Below are 22,894 nucleotides of genomic sequence, written 5' to 3'. Positions count from 1 at the left end.
TCTCTCTGCATCTGTGAGATTCTTGTCATTCACCTTCCTTCAGGCTGCTGAGCTCCCTCTTCTCTCGCAAGGTCAGGCTTCTCCTCTCTTCTTCCTCCTTCACTGTCTTCCTCAGTAGTTCCAGCTCCCCTGCACCACTTTTCCTCCCTCAAGAAAATCACTTTCCAGAAACTCGCTTCCATCTGTGACGCCGTTTTCACCCACTGTGACTGCTGTGGATCAGTAGAGGGCGCTGTTTTTATACAACGATATACATCGCTTTGTACTGAAGAACATCAACAAATTGTTCTGACGTCATGCGACAAAATCAACACTAGATTGACTCCAGAGCTTCACTGGTCGACAATCTTGGATAGAATATTTTATTACCCCTGCCAAGGAGGTTATATTTTTGCTTGCTAACTATCTGTGAGAAAAAAACAACTGCTGTCTAATTCCTTTTCTTGATCTTGTTGATATTTCAAACGCTAAAAAAAATCAGATTGTATTGACGAAATGAATGTGGGTGGAAATGAGCTGCTTGGTGGAGGTCTGCGCCCACCTTTCCTCTCGTTCAAGAGGTCTGTTGTGGGGCATTAGACCATCGTCTGCTTCGCCTCTTTTTTGAGATGTGCAGTGGTAGAGGAGCGACTCCCGTCCCTCCGGTGTTTTTCATCGCTTCCATATCTTGTCTTATTGGACACAACCTGAAGAGGAATCAAGCATGGATTATTTTTTACAGCAGCTTGTATCCCACAGAGTTTGAACATTCCTCCCACTCCGCCTCTACCTTGCAATGGATTATGTTCTGGCAGTCGTTTAAAGAAAGAAAAAAAGGGATTTTCGACAAAATGTATCTTCCATTGTTATGAATTGATAAAACTCATTTATCTCCCGAATCTTTGGTCAGTTATTGATGAATGATATTAACACTGCTGTGGATATTAAAGGTGAAAATAAGCAATATTTAATGGCCGAAGCAATTAAATATGATATGATATAGTTCTTTTGAACTTACTAAATACAGTCACAGAGGATCCGTATTCGTATGCTAGAACTGATTTCAGGAAGTGATTCGGTGACATTGTATTACGCTTTTTTGGACATTGTGCATTAACTTAAACATATTTACAACCAATTATAAGTTATTACTTTGATATGATCTGTAAAGTAGGGCAGTGAGTATAATATCGACCAGTGGCCGCACAAAAAAATAAAAATAAAATTCGTTCTAATTGTTTCTCCCTTTTTTATTTTTCCATTTGTTGTCAAGAGCGTATTTTCTCGGAATAAATATTAACCTTTTTTTATTTGATTTGAACCTCATCTTGTCATTTCACATTAATTAACACTGTATTTGTTTGTTTCTTTTTTAAACCCTTTTGATAAAACTGTTTTTGTTTTGTATATTTCTTGTGCAATCATAGACTTTCTACAATCCAACATTTTTAACTTTAATTAACCAGTTAAAAACTGAAATTAATCATTTTCCAATTGGATTAAAACACTTTGAAACTTTATCAACAAATTCTCAGACCATTTTCAAGTTTTCAACAAGTATTTTAAAATGTTCTTTGACACTTGTCTTGTTGCTTGTTAGTCATATTTATATATATTGAAAAAAAAAACGTTTTAACCCCTGAGTCAGCACTATGTTGAGATGTATTCATGAGACACTTGACATTTGTTTATTCTTGCAGTTTTTAATCTGGTGGTTTGTCCATGAAAATAATTATTTGAATAAACTGGTCAGTGATGCAAAAAGATTGAATAACTCTTGATATTAACTGAGTAGTTACAAGAGTAGGAAGGAGGAGAATAAATCTATTCGAACCTGTTGCGTGTCGAATGATGGAGATACCGGTTAAAAAAAGAAAGGATGGCGACGACCAATGAGATGGAAGGAGGAGGTCGATGAGGACGGGTGTGACATTAGAGGAAGAAGATAAAGAAAAGTGGAGAAGGCTGACACGCAGAGGCAATTACAGATAAATAGCGTCTCAATGAAGCTGCAAAAAGGACAAAAGTGTAGGTCTTACCTCAACGCTGTCTTCACACTGTCATGGCAACCTGCATTGGAACAGGAAGTGAATAGTGTGTAATTATCAAGCTTAAGTCAAGTGGTCTGCTACCTTTTTGTGTGTGAAGACGGTAATGGATTAAAAAAAAAAAAAGGTTTTTAAGTATATCTGGTGAGGCACGGCTCCTACTGTTTTCTATTCCAGTAGTCGCTTCATTCTCTTGAGAAAGAACAGAAGGAGGCGTCACATGATCAGACTTCGATTAACAAGTTCGCACGTGTTCAGACGTCCAACTTTTGCTGCTGCTCTGTGTTCACGCAGTGGTGTGAAAACAGTCAGACGGTCTGGAGGAGGGAGGGAGAGACCAGAAGTCTGGACGGGGAGCAGAGAAAATTGGAAGGACGGGAAAAGCGAGAGGAGCAGCAGGAGGAGGAGGTTTTTCGGATGATGACGGAGGGAGGAGGAGGAGGAGAAGAACAAGGAAGGATGACAGTCGGTGGAGGTGGAGGTGGAGAAGATGCAGCTCCAGACGAGGAGATCAGTCTGCTTAGTGTCTCTCAGTGAGACGGCGGAGACTGAACAGCTGGGGGGCACCTACAGTGTGTGTGTGTGTGTCAGTGTGTGTCAGTGTGTCAGTGTGTGTGTGTGTGTGTAGAGGTGTTTGTGCGTTTGAAAGAGAGTGATGAGTGCTGTGGCAAGGACGGACTGAGATCACACTTGTGCATCCTACACACTTTTTTGGACGTGTTCTCGGTACCTGCTGTGGTAATAGATTTGGAGAGACAAAACACACACACACACACTCGTACACACACACACACACACTAGAGCTCGCACTAGAGCACAGAGATCCATCTGAGACTCACAGACTCGCACAAATGAACACACACTTATTTAGAAATAGGACAAAAAAAGACATTGGGTTTCAATAAAGTCGAGTAAAATAAAGGTTATTAAAATGAGAGTTTACTTGTTTAAAAATGATTTTACTGGTGAAACTGCGTGGCACAAAAGAGCCATTGCAGGCCTTAAGATCTCTGATGTGCCGTTGCCAAATACTGTTTATTTTGGTTTCTAAAACCAGATGAAGAATGTTGTCGGGTCAATTTCTGGTTTCATTTTTCCTATCAAGTTCCAACAGTACTTCATAAAAAAAAAACACTGTCTCTTGTTAAGCACATTGTTGGTCACATGACACTCACAGACTGTTACACTTGTTCTACATAATTAAACATTAAACTTATTATAACAGAACAAATGAAAATGTAAGTAAATTAAAATCATATCAAAATGCTAATTATTGCTTTAATGGAAATACCTAAATATCGAAACACCTTTAAAATATCCCATAAAGGTTTTAAATCTTTCATGGAGATATTTTATCAGACAATTTTTGATAATGTGTTAAGAAACGGTGACACCAAACTCCTCTTAGTTTTTATTCCGACCTAATATTCCTCGTGGATTTGTGCCAAGTACCCAGAAGTTCATGGTCAAGAAAAACATATACTGGTCACACCTCCCAGGTAGTAAAGTGAGTATTTGCTAGTTGTGCTTTCATGTGCGCTCACTACTCCCTTATGATTATTTTCTTTGTTGAGTTCCAAGAGAAGTTGTAAACTACACTTGAGCTCTGTAGCTCAAATATTAAGGAAGTTCGATCCTTTTTAAAGTCTCTCCTGGACTAGATAAAGATCCTTCTGTTCACATGCATGATTTGTGCTCTGTAGATAAAGTGGTCCGCCTCTAGTGAGCTGACATTTCTTCCAAGGGTTCAAATATACCTCTAAATCTCAAGCCATGGAGTGGGTAGGAAAATTGTTTCCCGGCTGCGAATGGCGTCGTGACTGAGAGACGAATAACAATCGTTGGGGTTGCTGGTACCTCCACCCCTGCAGGTCTCATTCTCTCGCCCCATATTAGAACAAGGAGAGCCCACCTCCTCCCAGAAGCCTTCTCAACCCATGTTTAGATTTCCGTTGTTTGCTTCACTGGCGTGATCTGCTCTGTTTTTGTTTCCTCGCACCCCTGCTGAGCTGTTCTGTGGTTTGTTCATATTGTGACGGAGTGCGTCGCTACTTTGCCGTCTTTGTTAATATTCCTCCTTCTCGCATGCTGTTTGTTTTTGAGGTCACCAAGTGTCTCCGGAGAGACGGAACATCTGCCGTCTGGATATGCTTTTTCTCTGTAAATAAGTGGATGACTTCATCAAGCTGCATGCACGTGTCACTTTAAGCTGTGTTTTTAAAAACATTTACCGTGCGGTTCGCTCACTTGAAGGAGGTGAACCTGATCATGGAATGCACTTTGACAGGTGTGTCAAACTCTATCGCACCAGGGGCCAAGATATTTAAGCAAATCTCATTCGCTGGCTGAACAAGATGAACATCTACCAAACTGTCTGTGACAGGAGGTATGAAATCTCTTTTGAAAATGTTCATTCTTGATCCAGACAACGATATCTTCACCAAACACTCTTGTTAAATTCCTTCATTTAGTTAGTTTTACTCTTATTTGAAGTCTTTGTATAATTTGTACCTTAGCTGGTCCTGACCACTCTTTGTCGTTCACGATGTTAACCCGAAAATAAATCTACTTTTATTTTGATCCAACCTTCCAGCGGGCCACATAGAATCACTTGGCAGCCCATTTTGTCCCCTACATTTTTACTTGAACCCTTCCGCTGCCCACTGCAGTTAAGAAGAGCTTCTTAATACCAGAGGCCGTGGTTCTCGCTCACAAAAGAGTGGACTCTCTTGTAGATCATTGACCCTCAACCTCCACCTCATGTTCTTATCATGGTTCCTGCTGATCCTTAAAAAGTTTTAAAAGGAATCTAATTCATGGTTCTAAAAAAGAAGAGGCATTAATTGGCATTAAAAAGGCTTGTACCTTATTTTCAAAAGGCTTAAAACAGTAAACGCTTGTTAAGATTTTATGTTAATATAAAAACTCAAAATATTTGGACTCTATTGTATCATCAGTGTCTGTTTGTACAAAACTCTCTTTTCATCTTGAGATGAAATCTTGTTTACCATAACCACACCCACTCTGCTGTCATTGATCAAGCATCAAGGTTTGTCACCAAATTTCGTCAATCCCAGATTCTCCACCTCCAAGGGACTTGTTGTATAAACAAAGTGGGGTGTGAATACAGGTGGCTGGAGGAGGAGTGAAGCCATTATTATGTCATAATGGACTCCGCTTTGTAACCTCTCGTTCGCCGAGATTTCAGACGGGGGAGAACTTTATAAAGTGATAAGTTCAAAACATGGTCATGTTGAGTTACTGTATCTTAGAGAGGAAGGCTTGAAGTGAGTCGGGAGAGGCGTAGAGTTGGCATGAGTTGCCCTTTAAGAGGATGTTGCTCAGCTCCTTCAAGCGCATTGTATTTTCAATATAAACAAAACTGTCACTTTAAATCGTCATGCACTTCTTCAGCTGTGTCAGAAGAAAGGGAAGTCTGTAAGTCAAAAGCTTTAAAAGGAAATACTAGAAAAAAACAAGTTATTTTCTTCCACTTAATCTTGCTGATTGCTCTTGAGTAGAGAAACCACAATTTTATATGGTTGCTGGTCATACAATGGTCCTATGTGATGTGGCTTTTTTTCCATCACCGCCTCTTTAGAGATATTGGATCATCATCATTGGTCCGGCTTCTTCTCTCAAGCTTCATCTTTTTTTCCCTTTGTTTAGTTCAATAATTCCATTTGATGATTTCCCTGCACTGGCCTTTTGATCCGAGCACAGAGGCAGTATCCACCAGCGGAAGAACATCAGATGCTGAATCCGAAACTCAGAAAAAAAGCCCCAACGCTCTGATCAAGAAACTGCTTCACTTGAAAGGAACAAAAGCTGTAACACGAGAGCGCGGACGACTTTATTTCTTTGAGTCGTCGTTTAAAGCAGCGTGTCACTGGAAAGTTTCCATTAGTCTGGTGTCGCTCTGAATGTTTCACTTTTGCACCTTTTTTTTGTGTTCAACCTTAATTCATGTTTCAAGGGTAACTGATGTCGAACTATCCTGACTCGCATGTTTCAAACGCTTAAGATCATTTTCTACTGTAAATATTTCAATGAAAAGATGGTTTTGTACAAACACAAACATACTGATGATACAATACAGTCCAAATATTTTTATTTGAGTTAAAACTAAAGAAATATAGGATGAAATAATGTGGGGTGACCTGCTGAAACTTTAAGGTTGTATCACTCTGGCGCCAATTGCTTGTTCTCTCACCAGGGCGACGTCTCCTGGAAAAGTTAACAACCGATTCACACAGAAGTTGCTGCAACGTCTCGGTGAAGTCTGTGGAAGTTCTGTGCAGATCGGTCGTTAACTTTTCCAGTAGACGAGGCCCAGGTGACGGCGCAAGCAATTCAAGGTCTTCTGGCTTTTCTTGGTCTCAAGAAGGTCCGTTGAGGAGATGAATTCCCTGCAACTGGACTTTAGACATCTTTTCACTTCTTGTCTTATCTATTCAAAGCTATTTCTGAAAAGGATTCCACAACACAATGAGTTTGGAAGCGAAGAAATGAATTTTCTTAGGTAAAGTGCAGCGGATTCTCGCTGAAGATCTGGAGTGGCGGGCACACGTCTTTTAAAAGCTGCCATTGCATTGAGACTTGCTGGTGTTGACGAACAGATGTGACCAACATCAACCATCAGTGACCTTTCCATAGTAATATATACCTTAAAAAAAACAACCCAGTATTTTCCAGTATGTCCAGGTGGACCCTTTTGAAATAATGTTCATATAATATAAGGTCCTAATGAAAATAAATCGCAGAATTTTGCCCTTTTTTAATTTAAATTTGTTCGATAATATGGGATTAAGTATTTAAAATGTAAAGTTTAACACTATATTTGGATTGAGAAAAGGTATTTCACCGCCTTAAAAACAAAAGCAAATATTTAAGTAGAAAAGGTAGCAGAAGAGAAAACGGCTCCTCAAGAAGATTTTTAAAAATGTCATCTTACAACGACAACATCATGATCTCTGATGATGACCAAACTATCTTTATCCTTAGTTTTACTCTCATTAAGTGAGAGTTTTATAGCCCTCTTTTCAAACTCATCCCTCCATCCGTTCCTCTCGTGACTCCAGAGGGGCATTTATTCAAAGAAATGTATATTTTTAAAAGGTTAATTGGACAGCAGTCGACTCATGTCAATGCCCACGTTTCCTTTTTCGCAGGCCTTTCATTGTCGGGGAGTAAACATCGATTACCAGAAGGTTGAGTTGATGGCATGTCTTTCTGAAACCTTGCAACACTACAAAGCCACCCACTCGTGTAAATACGCTTCAAAAAAAAGCTTTTGTTGACAGCTCCACATTAAAGTGGCACAGAAATGACTAGTTTGTTTCGGCTCGATCCATCATCAACTCTCTGCTTATTGTTGCCTGAACAGAAAATGAGATGGAATTATTTTAATTCAAAGCAGGTTAAGACAATTATTTTTTGACTTATTTATTTAACCTTTCAATTTTGAAATACATTGTCACGTGAAATACGGATGACGGCGGAATAGAATGTTGGCTTTTGTTAAAACATTTCTCGCTTACGTTTTTCCCAGTTAAGAGCTGAGATGAATAAACCGAAACTTGAATGAAAAAAAAAAAAATGTAAGGTCGGGATGTGTGTACGATAAAATGGCAAAATGTCAAAAGATAGTGGACGTGACGTCTCTGTGGTGTCGACCTGAAGGTTGAGAAAATAAGCGAAGGAGAGACAAGTTTCTGACAGTTGAAGGACGGGATGGAAAAAACACGGGTTGGCGATGTAAGAAGAAAATGTTTGTATCAGAGGTGCTAAAGTCGGTCACGGGAAAAACCTGAAATAACAATAAGTGCAGCAGAGAAATCATGTTTCTAATAAAAAGATACATTTCCCTTGAAACCCTTGAGTTTTGCAGTGCATTATGGGGCTTGTAGGACCTCTGAACCCCTGCAGCTAGCATCATGTATATTGATATTTATTTCATTTTGTTACTTTATAGATATTTAACAAATATGTATTAATTGTCTTATTTTCATAAAAAAAAAATGAATAGGATTCTTATTTTTAAGCAGGCGGGCATGGTTCTAGCTTTATGGTTTATATTTCAAGTGTGTGAAAAATTGACATGAAAATATTCACAGTGTTTGTAAATGTTTGTGTTGCAATAAAACCTCTGGCCGCTGGATGGCAGCAGTCATCACGTTCCAAGCCCCAAAGGAACAGGGAAACTCAGCCTAGATCCCTTCGATGACTGAGCACGAGAGGATACACTCGGCTCCAGCAGCCACTAAAGATGATGTTTTTGCAAAATGTTGCTTTTGGTTCTATTAATTCAACCAAAAGAGAAAGTCACAATCACTTAAAATCCGTGGCCCTTGAAATTGTTCTGAAAATGATGAGAGTGTATCGAAATATCTTGAATTGTATCGTGAGATTATTACATGTATTGCAACAGCCCTAGCAAGCACCAGTTTTTGGCATTTAGATTACATTTCCTTGACTATAGTTTTGAAATGTGACCCAAATATATCAAACTCTTTGAGATGAATCTGTCAGATGAGAACGGCGACATTAGCAATTAACCCACATGTGCCGCCGACTCAGCGTGAAACGTCACGATCACAAGCTGTCAGATGCCAATTATCGGTAATTCAGCTTTTCAGTGCTGGATTAGCCTGTCGCTCAACGTCGCCCAACGTCCCCCCCCCCCCCCCCCCACTCCTGTCTGTCTTATATGTTTAAGGCACGACATGAGCCTCTATTTACGTGAGAATGTCAAGAGTTGTCGTGTTTTAATGAGTGTTGACCTTCCTCGCGACGGCGTCGCTCGCAACCTTCGGCATAAGCCGCCGATGATGGATATCACAATCGGAGACACTTAATTGTGAATCAATCATTCTGAGAAGGAGGACGGAAGCGGGTTGTACATGTTCCTTTTTTTTTTATCTTCTTCACGCAAACATGCTAGCGATGATCATAAATTTCAGCTCCAATGACAACACAAGACTCTCTGTAGGTCACAGTGTGTGTACGTGTCACGTCATTGTGTTTCCTGTTGAATACATTAGTTTTGATTGTTCTGTCCAAATAGCTTTTACTTGAGAAAAATGACTTTTAATAAAGTTTATTTGGAAAGGAAGTTTTTTTTTCAGGACTCCATCTGGATCCACATGTTTTTTGAAGGATAATTTACTCACTGCTTGCTTACACTAAATCTGTAGTTCTTCAGAGTGTTTTCTATTTATGTATCAACACGGAACTCAAACTAACAAGTCGGCAGACATGAATTTCGCTAACATTTTTTCAGAATACAATTTGGATCCACAGATATTTTGAAGGATAATTTTTTCTGTGCAACATTCAGGACAATTTTCCAGCTTTAAATGCTGGACATTAGCATTGGGAATAAAATGAAATCATCTGAAAGGTGGAGCTGCTTGTTGGAGGTCTGCGCTCTCTGGGTGTTTCTATTTATTCGTCAACACAAGACAAAACAAATTAAATCTCAGTTATTGAGTAATTACGCAGTCGACAACATTGTTGTCTTGAGTCAAATTGATTTTAGTTTTGCAACATGAACAAAAAAATGTGAACTCTTTTTTTCTTCCTGATTACCATCTGGATCCACATATATTTTTTAAGGATATTTGACTCTGCCGGAGAGCTCTAGCACTGTGCCTTGTTTAGGTGCATCTTTAAAACGAGCTTTAAATGCTGGAAAATAGCATTGGCGGAAAATCAGCCTATGGTCGGAGCTTCTTGTTGGAGGTCTGCACTCTCTGAGTGTCATCAACACAAAACTTACTTGCGTAACAAGTTGTCAGACATAAATCTGGCAGTAACTTTGCAATTTTGAGCCTGAGAAAATATTATGTTGTGGCAAATATGTTATTATTTTAGTATATAACTAAAATAATTTTGTTTAAAAATGCTCACTTACCAGATTATTTTTTTCTTTCTTTGAATAAACACACTTAATGTATTGTTTTTTGGTTTTCTTTTATTTATTTATTGTTTTGTTTATTTAGTTGTCCTATAGGGGGAAAGGAACACTTGTTCATCATGCAAATGCATTGTTTTGTCCTAGAAAACTACATTTAAAAAAAAAGTGGAATTTTCTTTAAAGGTCTTTTTTCTTTATTACCATCTGGATCCACTCATATTTTGAAGTACATTTTACTTTCCGTCCACTGATAACAGTGCTATGTTCAAGACTAATTTCAATGAGCCTTTAATCCCACGGTGACCCTGGTCTGTGAAAAGCGCTTTGCAAATATCAATTACTTGCTTACTTACTTACACTAGCGTTGGGTGACGATCCCTTAATGGCTGGAACTGAGCTGCTAGATGGCGGTCTGCGCTCTCCGAGTGCTCTTCCATTCATCCACCAGCACTCGCTCAGGTCCGGTGCGAACAATCGAACCATGTGACATCGATCTGAACCGTCAGATACTCTCTCTTTCTAACCGACACTAACTGCCCCGACGGAGACTAATGAGTGGACAGTGAACGTCCAGCTGATCCACAGCTCGTTCCTCTCCGTCGTGGCTGCACTTCCCTCATCGTCGGGCGCCAGGAATTCAATAAAATTAACCCACCGGCTCCGGCTGCAAAGAGTGATTAAAAGTCGAGCCGGCGTGAATCTTATCGGACCCTCTTTTCTTCCCTCTAGTTAGCGTAATGTCGGGAGCCCGCGGCTTCATTTATGCTTGGCTGCTCAACTCTGACTGGACAGCTGTCTCCCCACAAAAGAAGGTGCACCCCGACTCTCATTTGCTTTTACCGTTACACAGAGCTCCGGGACGGATGAATTATTACCAAGAGATCCTGACCGTTGACCCTCGCTAGCTTCAGACCGGGTTAGGTTCACTTAATATGCATTGAAGATTACCAAGAATATATTGATCTGAAAACAACTGGATGATAATGTTAATAATGTTACTACTGTTAAAGGTAGTTTTGTCTTTAGTCGGAAATACTTTTCACGGTTTGACATTCTCTTGTTGCTTCTGCTGGAGAGATCTACGGTGGCCCTGTAAGGCAATAACAGCAGTGATTTTTCGTGGAGATATAACTAAGTAAATAATTAAGTAAGTAATATTTGTATAGTGCTTTTCTAGACCAGGTCAAAAAGCGTTTAAACAATCAATACAATACCCAATAAAGGACTTAATAACTTCTTATGGTGGACTAGTGTCCAGAATGTTGAATTCCTGGGTTGTTGGTTTGAACCCAGTTAATGGCATCACGTTTATTTTTTATTTTAAACACAGTTTTTAAAAAAAAAAAAAATGTTATGGTACAAAAAACGGGTTTTTTCAGGAATCTCTGGTCACTCTGGTTTCCTCCCGTAATTCCTAGCAACCTTTTCTGTGTGTCCCCTGCCTTTCACCTGAAGTAGCTGGGATTGCCTTCAGCCAATGGGTTGGGATTAATCAAAAGAAGCCCTTGCCAGGGGTACGCACTGTCTGAGTGCTTTTCTTGTTATGACCGTGAAGAGCTCGAGTGGGTTCAAATGTTTTGACACTTGAATAACTTTTATTGATGCAAAACTGAGTTTATATTGTTAGGTTTTTTAACATTTAAGTACAACCAAATTTCACCTTTTGAAACCTTCAAAAAGAAATTTCGCTGAGGTTTCAAATCCCTCAGAAGGCTGAGGCCATCATTTCTGCTCAGACAAGACTTCCTCATTCAGTCCTAGCTTCTGGCTACTCTTAAGAAAAATGTAGGTCAGAAAAGGTTGAGGTGGTTTCAGGGGCTGTCTCGGGAGTTGGACAAACGGGATCTCCATCTGGACGGGAACGTTTTTTATCACCAAAACTACTTGTTGCTGAATTCTAACCTAAACAAAAAAAATATAAATGGCTTCTTTAAAAGAAAAAAAAGATGCAAATGAAAAGAGAACGCAAAACATGAACTGGTTTAAAGTTATGATCCATATACGAGGAGCGGAAGAAGCCACATGAACTTGATCTTCATGGATCGTACCTGATGCGAGAGCTAATTGGAGGACGTGCTCGCGATCCCTCATGATGACTCCACTTCTCTTCGCCGGGAAGATCCACAGGCAAATGCCACGGGCTCTAAATGTCAATTAGCAGTGATTCATCTCTCTGGTGTATCCGTGGAGATGGCAGGGGGGGTATAAGGGGAGGTCCTACCATTTAACCAACCACCCCCCCCTCGCTCTTGTCTCCCCCCTTCTGCTCCTCATTGATGTTGGAGCGCCTGTGATTTCCAAGGGGAGATGCCGAAGAAGGCAACGTGAATTATGGGGTCACGCGGGCGGTCGGCGAATCACGGGAAGGATGGGAAAAGATTGGGGTCTTAGTGGCGAATTGACACCAATTTATATCAGTGATGGTGGAATGAGCCGACGAGGAACACTCCACGGTAATAACACGGAGCAGAGAGTCTGTAATGATGTGTGATTACCCGGGGCAAGAAGTTTGACTCCACGTCGCCGACCCCGGATTGGTTGAGGAGGACGGTCGCCACGCCGGCGTTTGAAGCCCCGATTTGAACCAAACACTGACGTTTTCAAGACGGCGGGTAGTCAAGAATTAAGCTGGTATCGTGCTAACCAGAGGCTAGAATAGTACATCAAGTGCTTTGTCCTGATTCCACTAGCTGTGTATGCAAGGAACGACAATTTCTCTGGTTAAAATTACAAAAAAATGAAGGTTTCGATTTTTCCTTCCCACCTGTTGGATACATGCTGCTGGAGGCATTTGGTTTAAGGAGAGTTTTCCCAGATTATTATTAGATGCAGAACCATTTCCCAAAAGACAGTTTTTGGATTCTGTTCAACCTCCATTTATATGTAATAAGTAGGTAAGTAAGTAATGTTTATTGCCAATAAAATGACTTAAAATTTTCTAGCGATCTTAGTGTCGTCCGAATGTTCCACGTCAATAAGTTTACGACACCATGTCAATCAAGTTTACCTTAATTTTTTACTGAAAAAAGGGTTTATTTGACTAAAATAGCATTTTTGTTTCCCCTCAATTATACAAAAGGTTTCATCTCTCTCTGTCTGAGACATTTGTTTGTTTTTGCAAAAAATGTATTTAGTTTGAGTCAGGAAGTATCTTAGCACACGCAAGTGTGGTAGTTTGATTGACAGTTCTTACCCCATCAATGAATATTACTAAAACTATGTTAAACCATGTCCTTAGGTAAAAAAAAGAAAAAAAAGGACCCATGTGAGATGATATTGTGAAATACATTGACACTTAATTCAAAGTTTTCAAACTCAGAAAAAGCTTGGTTGAGTACAATCCCAATACTTTCCATGGTTCAAATTTTTGACTCCGGGTGTCTCAGTGTTACCATGTGTCACTGGTGACTCCTAACACTTTCCAGCCTGATGATAAAGTCTTGAAAAAAGGCCTGTTGAAAGTTCATTTTCAGTCGACTTGAGTGTGATGAAAAACAAACATGAGCTCAGAGCATATCGAACATAGTTTCCACAGCCAAAGTAATTGGACTTTAAACCACATCTGGACTTTAATACGGACACATGAGAACGATTAAGGTTTTTTAAATGTTACATCACTTTGTTTACGCAGGAAACTTTTGTTTTCTGTGCCACCGAGTTCACTTCTGTTTCTGACGCCCCACTTTCTTTTTCGTCAAGGAGAGATTGCACCTTGTTGTGTAGTCGAGGTTCAGGTGTGCGTTTGATGATCGACGGCGTCGAGGATAAGCAACGGCTCCGTCACATCAGGAGATGTTGACTTTGGCTCGTACAAGAGATGACTTGAGTCTTGTTTGTCTCTTTAAAGCCTCGGTTTGAAAGTAGATTACACGCTGGCAGGTGTACTAGAAGCTGGTGTCAGACAGGGCACCGAGCAAACACTCGGGGAATGTTTGCGCTCCAACATAAATCAAACAAGGCACGAAGGCGCAACATGGAATTCCCTCAACAAGCCATTGACATAAGTACAGAGGCTGCTCCTGGTTTAAAAGATAAAGTCTTTCATCAAACATGTATGTTTTGACATGTTTTCTCTTTTCTCTCAATTATTCAAACGACTGGTACGACGCGGTTCCTTTTGCGAGACGGTCTGTAATGAGCGCGTTATCGTGGTCTTACACGGCTCTTCAGAAAATGAAATGAAGCATTTCCTGGGTGAGATTGAAGTAGCTCTGAAGGAGAAACATCATCTTGGCTGACTTCAAATTCATTGGAAAGTTGTTTCCGGAGTGCATAATAACATCGCCTGGATGGGACTATTAATGTTCATCAAGGGTGGAATTTGAAATAGAAATATTTCAGATCGTATACTAGCATGTGTTTACCATCAAGTCAATGCAACAACTTGTCACACAGAATGTCCTAGAATTCTCCTAGTTCTCAAAGCAGCTTTATGTAACATTTTGCCTTTTTTTTTATTTTTTATATTCATTCATTACGATGTGGCCACCCAAAAACATCATGGCATTGGGTCTGAGATGGCGGTTGCATTCATTTCCATTACAACTTACTTACCGAGATAACTTTTTGAAGCTTCCAGGAAGATAAAGTTGAAAGTAAATTAACTTGGAAATGAAAATGCACATGGGAACCAAAGGGAAACTTTTGTCTTCACTAGAATGAAATGAAACTGTTCTCACACTAGTGGGAGCAAGAAAAAAAAAAACACGTTCAATTTTCCCTGAGGCTGCTTCAACTATGTACGTGAGCAGCAACAGTTAAAATCCATTTTCAAATCCATCCAACATTTCCTGAGAATGTTATTGAATTACAGTCAGGATTCTTGAGCATACGTGAGTCATGTTAGTTCCTTGGAACTGGTAATTTCAAACGGCAGCCTTTGTATTCAGTTTTTTGTCCGGTTAGTGTGTAGTTTGTGGTCTGAATACTTTTATGTGTGTGTAACTTTCCAGTTTGAGAGCCCCATGTATTCTCATTCAGAATTTTATCATCCTTTTTGTGCACATACCAACACATGGACTATGGTTGTGTATTGGCAAGAATCTGGCCACACGATACGTATCGGGAAGCTCGGGCAACGATAAAATATATTGCGATACCATAGGATCAGTATTGTCGAGTAATTGACTTGACTCTGGTTGCAGAATTTACAGACCACAGGACTCTTGATGAAGTCGTAACTGCTTAAATTTTTCTGAAATCAATATGTCCAAGCATCAGCCATAAAAGGTGCTGGAGTCGACTGTATCCTCTCGTCCTCTGTCGTCTCCAGGATCTTGAGGAAATTCGAGGACGCTGACGAATTACTTTAGTTTAATTGATAAACAAAAATCAACACGGAATAACTATTTATGTTAATTGTAAATATAAAAAATATATATTTATTATTTTTTTTTACTTTTTTGAACTATAAACGAATAAAATAACTAGGCTAACACTTAAAAAAATATTTGGAAGTCAAAAATGAAAAAATAAATCACTTCAGTTCTGCTGAATATCATAACTGCGTCCTGGAAAAGAGTATCGTGCCATACTGGTATTTTTTAAGACTTCTAATATAGGTACATGGTACACAACACAATGGTTGATCTATACAACTATATTCCTGCAGAAATGTGGACGCTTTCATCCTCCATATTCATATCAATCCTTCCTCCTGCTCGCCTGATTATTAGTGAAACTGTGTTGTACAGCCGGATTTGCGGTTCAGAACCCGGCCGACTCGGTACCACGCTGTTCCATGTAACATATTGTCCTAATCAATCCCTGGCTCACTAAGAGGCTTTTTCTGTGGAACCACCCGTGGCTCTGCTGCAGTTAGCAAGTGCTTATCCCTTTATTTTTCTTGCTCCAGAACCGAAAGCCTGTTCCCCACAAGAATTATATCTTCGCAGGCCCAGAGATTTCGCAGAGAAGGATCCCTGGTCGGGTTTTTATCCCGGGTCAGTGGGGGGTGGGGGGGCGAGGATCGCCGCATGGCAGCAAAGACGTCTGAATGGAAAGGAGGGAAAAGAAAGCAGAAAAGATGAAGCTCCATTTTTTTACTGAGAGGAAAATTGTCACAGAAAATCTCTAGTGAATGTCAGAGTCTGGAAGACAGAACATCGACACAAAACTTTCGCTCCCGATGATTGAACGTTGTATTTAATTCATGTGTCAATCTCTGGGATCGGGGCCAATTGTTGCCCACCAAATCACTTTGTGTTGTCCGCAATAACTTTTAATAGATTAACTTGTTTTTTTTCTTTTAATAAAAGTGCATGAAAACCAAATAAACTCAAAAGCATGTCAACACAGTGGGTCTCGAAAATGAACGTTTTTTTCCATTTCACTGATTGTTTTATAAGCAGATTATGTCCAAGGATGGAAATTTGCCAAATAAATGTGAGATATGATGGAAGGTCATTTTTTAGATTACATTCGTTCCCGTGGAAGGAACTTTATATTGTTTCTTGAGTGGCCACAAACCACCCTGTGACCATTATTGTTTGGCCCTCATCAATTCTTTATAATAACCCTGGTCATGTAGAAAAGTTTCTGATGGCTAACCATTATTTTTTACTTAAATAACATTGAAATTTCTTGTTGTTTTGGCCCTTTTTTGTCTATATAACAAGTTTCTTGCCCTTCAATAAAAATGGTAATAAAATGTGAAAGCTTTTAAAATAAAAAGTGTCTCAATATAACATATTGCTCTTTTATTGCTCTGTTACTTGTTGTTTTATGACTTTTTTATGTCAAAATAAATCTATATTATACAGAGCCCCTAAGGGGACATGGAAGAAAAAAATATATAAAGCGTGATCTTGCAATAGTTTTTTGCGAGATCTCGCAAAATTTAAATCCTGTTTATTGGGTGACAATCTTAGATCGTTTTAATCAATCAAAAGATATGGCAAAAATGAATGAACTAATGATAAAAAAAAGATGAACAAACGTACATTTAAAACATTTTATTCCAGAGAATCACTTTGATAATAAAGATAGTTGCGCTGATGCTCCTGATTTGAAAGCCTGAAGTTTATTGCCTCCTTCTTCACGGCGTTTGGTTGAATTTATTGCACAGTTAAGCGAGAACTTTCTAAATGAAAGTGTAACTCATGACGGGAGAAACCCGAACAACTGATGGATTGACAGCAGCATGATGTTGTTGTTAAGTTACGATGACACGACCACTCGCTGTTGATTCTATCCGTGTGAGTAGAGATGCTGAGCTGACAGGCATTATGTTTCTTCTGATTGGTTAATATTGCGTGCAAAAATTACCAATGTTTATTATCATTAAAGAAATAAAAGAAATAGACATATATTCTATATCCCCCATAATATTAAATGAATATATGTAAAATCAAAAAAAGAAACTCGGACTAGATTGACAGTACACATGTATATAATATATTTGCAATTGTATATTAATAATTCTGTAATTGAAATGCAAAAAAATGTACAATTTTGTGTGATTAAACTGAGAGTTGTGTTTGGTTTATGTTTTTTTTTAAACAGACACAGACGCATTTAAAAAAAGAAATTTGTTTATTATTAGCCATGTATCTTCATATAAGATCTTACTTCAACTCCAAAGAACTAATCACCTCCACTTGCATGTTCAGCGCTTCAAGGTGTTTCGCTTAATGAATTCCTGACTTCTCATTATTCGGCTCAAGTCTAGGTTTACGAGGTTGATTTTAATTTTAAAAAGGCTCATTTTCTCTTCCCGATGCTGTGAGTGAGCTGCACAGGTGATGCTGGTTCTTCTGTGAGAAAATAAACCTACTTTAATGTCATCTTCAATATTTCCAAGAACAACAACGTGTCTTGAAGAGAAAGGTTATTCATTGACGTCTTCTCTGCTCTTTCTGCCCCTCAGGTGTTGGAACTCAGAAAGTACAAGTTGACTTGGAGCTGGAGGCGTTTCCTAAAGAACATGTGGATCTTCGCTGTCAATTCATCGACGGAGGAGGCAAAACTAAACTGACACAGGTTAGAAAACATCCCAGTATTCTCCCAAGATCATAGAAAACAGAATTTTTCTGATATTTTAATCTTTATTATGGGTTTTGGCTGCCTGTTTGCTATATTTCTGGTATTTGTTGAACTATATCATGTGTTTTGGGACTTCAGTATAGATTGTTCATAACAAGGTGAGTGAGGTCTGTAAAAAATGGGGTCAACTGAGTTGTAGAGAGAAATACGTTTCGATTTTACTGCATAAATATTTTATTTTATTAAAATGTTAAACATCAAGCACATGTACCTCATCTGGCGGCTATACTATAATATATGGTAGCGATCGCTATGTATATTTTAAATCCATTATTACATTGCATTCCCATAGTGCATTGCAACAGAAGCTCTTATAAAAATAAGAACCCAAAAACCCTAAACTAGCTGTTTAGGATTAAAACTGTAACTACAGATTTTATACGCTGACGATGTCATTGAAACCTATGATTATATTTTGGCCAATGGATGTCATCACACTTTTTGTTGCCTTTCTATTTCTTTCAATACAATTTGAGTTGTACTAAAAGTTCTTCCCCCTCAAAGGTGTCTTGGATCTGGGAGCCAGTCGACGGCCAGAGAGACAACATTGCCGTCTTTCACCCAGTCTATGGTCAGAGTTTCCCCAATCTGTCCTTCAAGGACCGAGTGCTCTTCCTCAACAACAGCCTCGACTACCCGTCCATCCGGATCTCCAACCTCCGGATGTCCGACGCCGGACGCTACACCTGTGAATACGCCACGTATCCGACTGGAAACGAACAAGGGACGACTACGCTGATCATGCTCGGTGAGCAGTGACAACGGTTTTAATCTATACATTCGAGCACTTTTCTCAGGTTTTGGGTTTCCCTCTGTTTCAACCTGAAGTTTGTAAGTAAGTAATATTTATTTGTATAGCGCTTTTCCAGACCAGGGTCACAAAGCGCTTTAACAATCAAAACAATACTCAAAAAAAGTATATACTTTAAAGATCAAGATAATACTGAGAACAACACAGGAGTTCCAGAAAATCAAGGAAAAGCCTGAACAAATAGAAACGTCTTAAGATGTTTCTTAAAGGAGTCAGTAGATCCATCAAGCGCAAAGAGAGAGGAAGATCGTTCCAAAGCTTAGGAGCAACAGCCTGGAAGGATTTCTCTCCTCTGGTCCTGAGCCGTGTGCGTGGAACCATCAGTAGATTCTGATCCACAGACCTCAGAGTCAAGTATTTGGCAAAGTATTTCTTAGTCACTAACTATGACGTGTATCTGTGGATGTCTTAATAACGGTAGTCAACCCTGGCCATTCATTAACCTTAACTTAACTTTAAAAAAGCAAGTAAGAGTACAGACCCCTAAATCTCCCATTGATTTTAAGACCATAATTTCCCATGCAAGCACTGGAGACAGTTTTTAGGAATACCATTAGTTTTATATTTTCCCCTGCGTGGGCTTACTCCGGGCACTCCGGTTTCCTCCCAGAGTCCAAAAAAACATACAGAGGTTGATTGAGAACTTGAGGAAATGATCTGTAGTTATGAGAGTGTGTGTGAATGGTTGTATATCTTAGTGTGTCCTGCGACAGACTGCCGTCCTCTCCAGGGTGTCCCCCGTCTCTCGTCCCCCGCAACCACCATGAGGGAATAAGTGGTAGAAAATGGATGTGTTCAAGTGTACGGCTGAGTTGAAAATGCTGTAGAGAACCAGACAGTCATTAGAATTATTGAAGTCTGGGATGAATTTCAATCAAAGCACACATTAAATCGCTCTAAAGGTCAACAGCATTTCAAGTTTTCTGACTAAGAGCGTCGCTCTTCAAACAGGTTCTAAAAGCTGTTCTGCTACGTCGGCCATGACAAGAGCCTCCCCAGCCATCTGCTTATCACCAGAGTCTATAAAAAACATTTTCCCCTCGGTGAAGCTCAGAAGCCTCCACACAAGCCTTCTCGCTCGGTTCCTCTCTGGTGTCGTCTCACCTCAGCCGAGTCGGTGAAGCGTTGATCTCTTCCCAGTGATCAGGCTTTGTTAGAAATTCAAGTCGTTGTAATTACATTCTTCCTTCATAAGGTTGATGACTTTATTTAACATTATAAAAGCTGGATCTTTAACTAACCACAAGTCATCAAACTGTTCCTGTTAGAACCACAAAAATAAGGAAGTATTGCTGCCATCCTGTGAGACAACTAGTGCCTTAGAGAGAAAAATCATCTTAGTAAAGGTAAAGTAAAAGTGCAAACATCTTTTCTTCAGGTGACAAAGTGTTTTCTTCCTTCTTGGCAAACTGCAATTTAACATTATATTGACATTTAAATGATTTAAAATGACAGAAAAATGTTTATTTTAAGAACAAAAAAATGAATGTATTATTACTGTTCATGGATAATTAGGACACATTTTTTTATATCAAGATGTAAGTGATGCGTTTGCTGCACCTGTGAGTTGAACTTCATCTCCTCCGTCGCCCACTCTCCACTTCTTTCTTTTTTTCTTCGATGAAATAAACGTGACTCGTGCAAGAGGGAATATTTGGAATCGTCGTCGTCCACTGTTACTGTGCACATTAAAGGGTTAAGTCAGATGAGGGTCATGCTAGAGAGGTCAATCTCAAAAACCACCAACATTTTTTTTATGTTGACCTCATGACCCTCAGTGCTGATAGCCTTTTCACTAGATTAGGCATCAGTACCTGGAGACTGTTTTCAAGCGAGTACTTCAGCAGCTTGATGATTAAATGACTTGGAAAATGCTTTGATCAGCAGATTTTGAGCAGTTGTTTTCATGAATGTGCACAAGAGAGCCTCCCACTGCAGGTACCTGTCCCAGCTGGTTGACTTATGACCACCTTTGGTAACGGCTTCAGTATCTTTGCATATTGTCTACCACAGTGGTCCCCAACCCCCGGTCTGTCGACCACTACTGCTCCGTGAGACATTCATTACTGGGCCGTACTGAAAGAAAGAAAAAAAATTATATTTATTATAACTGCCCAAAAGGTGTTTCATTTAGAATTTTTTTTTCAGAAATAATATTAGCATTTGACTCGTAACTGGTGAAACTGACTAAACAAAAACTCTAGAAACAAAACGAGAGTCCTGGTATAAATAATACTGAAACAAACTCATACATTGACGCAAACTCACTAAAAGCGAGGAGACGCACACATAAAGAACATCATCGTCAGCATACAATCAATCAATCTTGCTGACTCAGCGTTATGGTGAGATGTTTTTTTCATGAACTTAATAGTAGTTTTTGTGTCGGCCTGTGAATAGAATCCCGACCCCTAGGCTAAGAGGTGTGGACGTGAGATGCATATTTTTGCACCACATTGGTCACTTTTTTTTTCTAGTGATGGTCTGATGAAGCTTCATGAAGCAGTGTCACTATTCTCAGAGTCCACTAGATGGCGGTCTCTGCACTATTTTCCTTTGTTTTGATCACCTTTTCTAATGAAAGACAAAGTATTTTTTTAAACTGAAGGTACCACCTACTGACCTCTTAACAACATGACACTGTTTCATGAAGCTTCATCAGCACATCACTACTTTGTTTCTACCAAAAACTGTAAAAAAACAAAAAAAAAACAGACTTCAGAAGTCAAAAATCAATGTAAAATAAGATGAATGAGGTAAAAACGCTTCTAAAGGCAGTGCAGCAGTTTCTGACCAGGACCATAGATGCCGTTTAATGGCTGGTTTACCACGGATTACTTGAAAATACAGTGAAGTTTTAAAGATTTGCAAGCCTAGCAAAAAAGAAAAGTTTTAAACAAGTTAGTTATTTTAATCAATCAAAAGAAAGACTACAAAGTCTCCCCCAATCAAAACCAACGCCAACCTCTTTATTAGTTCAATTCTGCAGTTGAATAAGCAACACAAAATATGTTTTTTTTTCTTTTCTCATTTACATAAAAGACTTTGGAATGTTGCCTCGCTCCTATTAAAATTCCAGCTCACGCTTTGAAGCTGAAATTATTCTGCAACTCAAATTAATGTATTTTGTCAACATTTCTAGCTCACAAGTTTTCAAACCCACACAAATAATCTCAGTTTATTCCGCCGTCTCCTGATTATTCATGTTCACGTGAAACACCAGCAGCCAAGAAATGTTTCTGAATTGATCTGGTGCCAGAGAGACGCAGGAGAACCTGTGCAGCCGTCGACATGTGAAAGACACCACTGGAACATCCACAGTTATTGAAAGATTTTTGGAATAGAAGTCGCACAAATTACACGCCGTTTATGAATTTATAATGAAAGAATAAATCACAACAAAAATAAGGAGAAGATTTCTCAGTAGCTGTTGGTGGAGTTATTATTATTGTTATTATTATTGTTCTTATTTTTATTGTTATTGTTTTTATTGGTGCTAACATTCAATCTTGCTAACTATGAGAGAAGAACAATGGTGACAATTTAATATTATATATATATTCAACTCTTAGTTTTTATATTTAATATTTAAGTATTTTATTTTTATAATTAATGAAAGATTTGTTATGTTTAACTTATTCAACAATTATATCTATTTTTATTTTTATTATTTTCTCACGTTATAATTCTGACTTAACTTGATTTATTGAGTTTTATTTTCAAGTGACTATAAATGTTTTAATTCATCTAAAATAGTTTAGTTGACCTGAGGAAAAAAAATATAAATGTCGATTATATTTTACCAAATAGCAAGAGATTTTAATTGGGGAAATATTTTTTACACTTTTTAACCCCCAAAAAAGTAAAAATTGAAAAGACCAAACTGTATTTTTTGCTACAACTTTGGATGTGATCAATATTTTTTAAGAATTTTAAAAAATATCTTCAAATTGTTTCACCTGTAATATTTGAAAGAGAAATGTCATTTTAAAAACTTTTCTTTTTGCCGTTCTTGTTTAAAGGAAATGTGTTATTTTCAATTTGTTAAATGCGGTCAAACAACATAGCACCAATACATGTTAAATCCTGAGCCAC

The 22,894-nt window shown here is 38.8% G+C and overlaps 1 protein-coding gene across 2 annotated transcripts in view; it reads left to right on the top strand.

The window, feature by feature from the left end:
• Positions 1 to 22,894, top strand: part of pvrl2l (PVR cell adhesion molecule related 2 like) — a 279,887-nt gene that overhangs the window by 86,571 nt on the left and 170,422 nt on the right. For both annotated transcript variants that reach the window (XM_087787137.1, XM_087787136.1), the window contains exons 2-3: positions 17,813 to 17,925; positions 18,493 to 18,736. In XM_087787137.1, coding sequence (XP_087643263.1) covers positions 17,813 to 17,925; positions 18,493 to 18,736 — 357 coding nt within the window. The remainder of the gene's footprint in view (positions 1 to 17,812; positions 17,926 to 18,492; positions 18,737 to 22,894) is intronic.

Source organism: Callionymus lyra, chromosome 3, assembly GCF_982586985.1.
Source record: "Callionymus lyra chromosome 3, fCalLyr1.hap1.1, whole genome shotgun sequence".
In the NCBI taxonomy this organism is placed as follows: domain Eukaryota; kingdom Metazoa; phylum Chordata; class Actinopteri; order Syngnathiformes; family Callionymidae; genus Callionymus; species Callionymus lyra.
The sequence above is the reverse complement of the archived record's forward strand: the minus strand, read 5'-3'. Positions and strand labels throughout refer to the sequence as shown.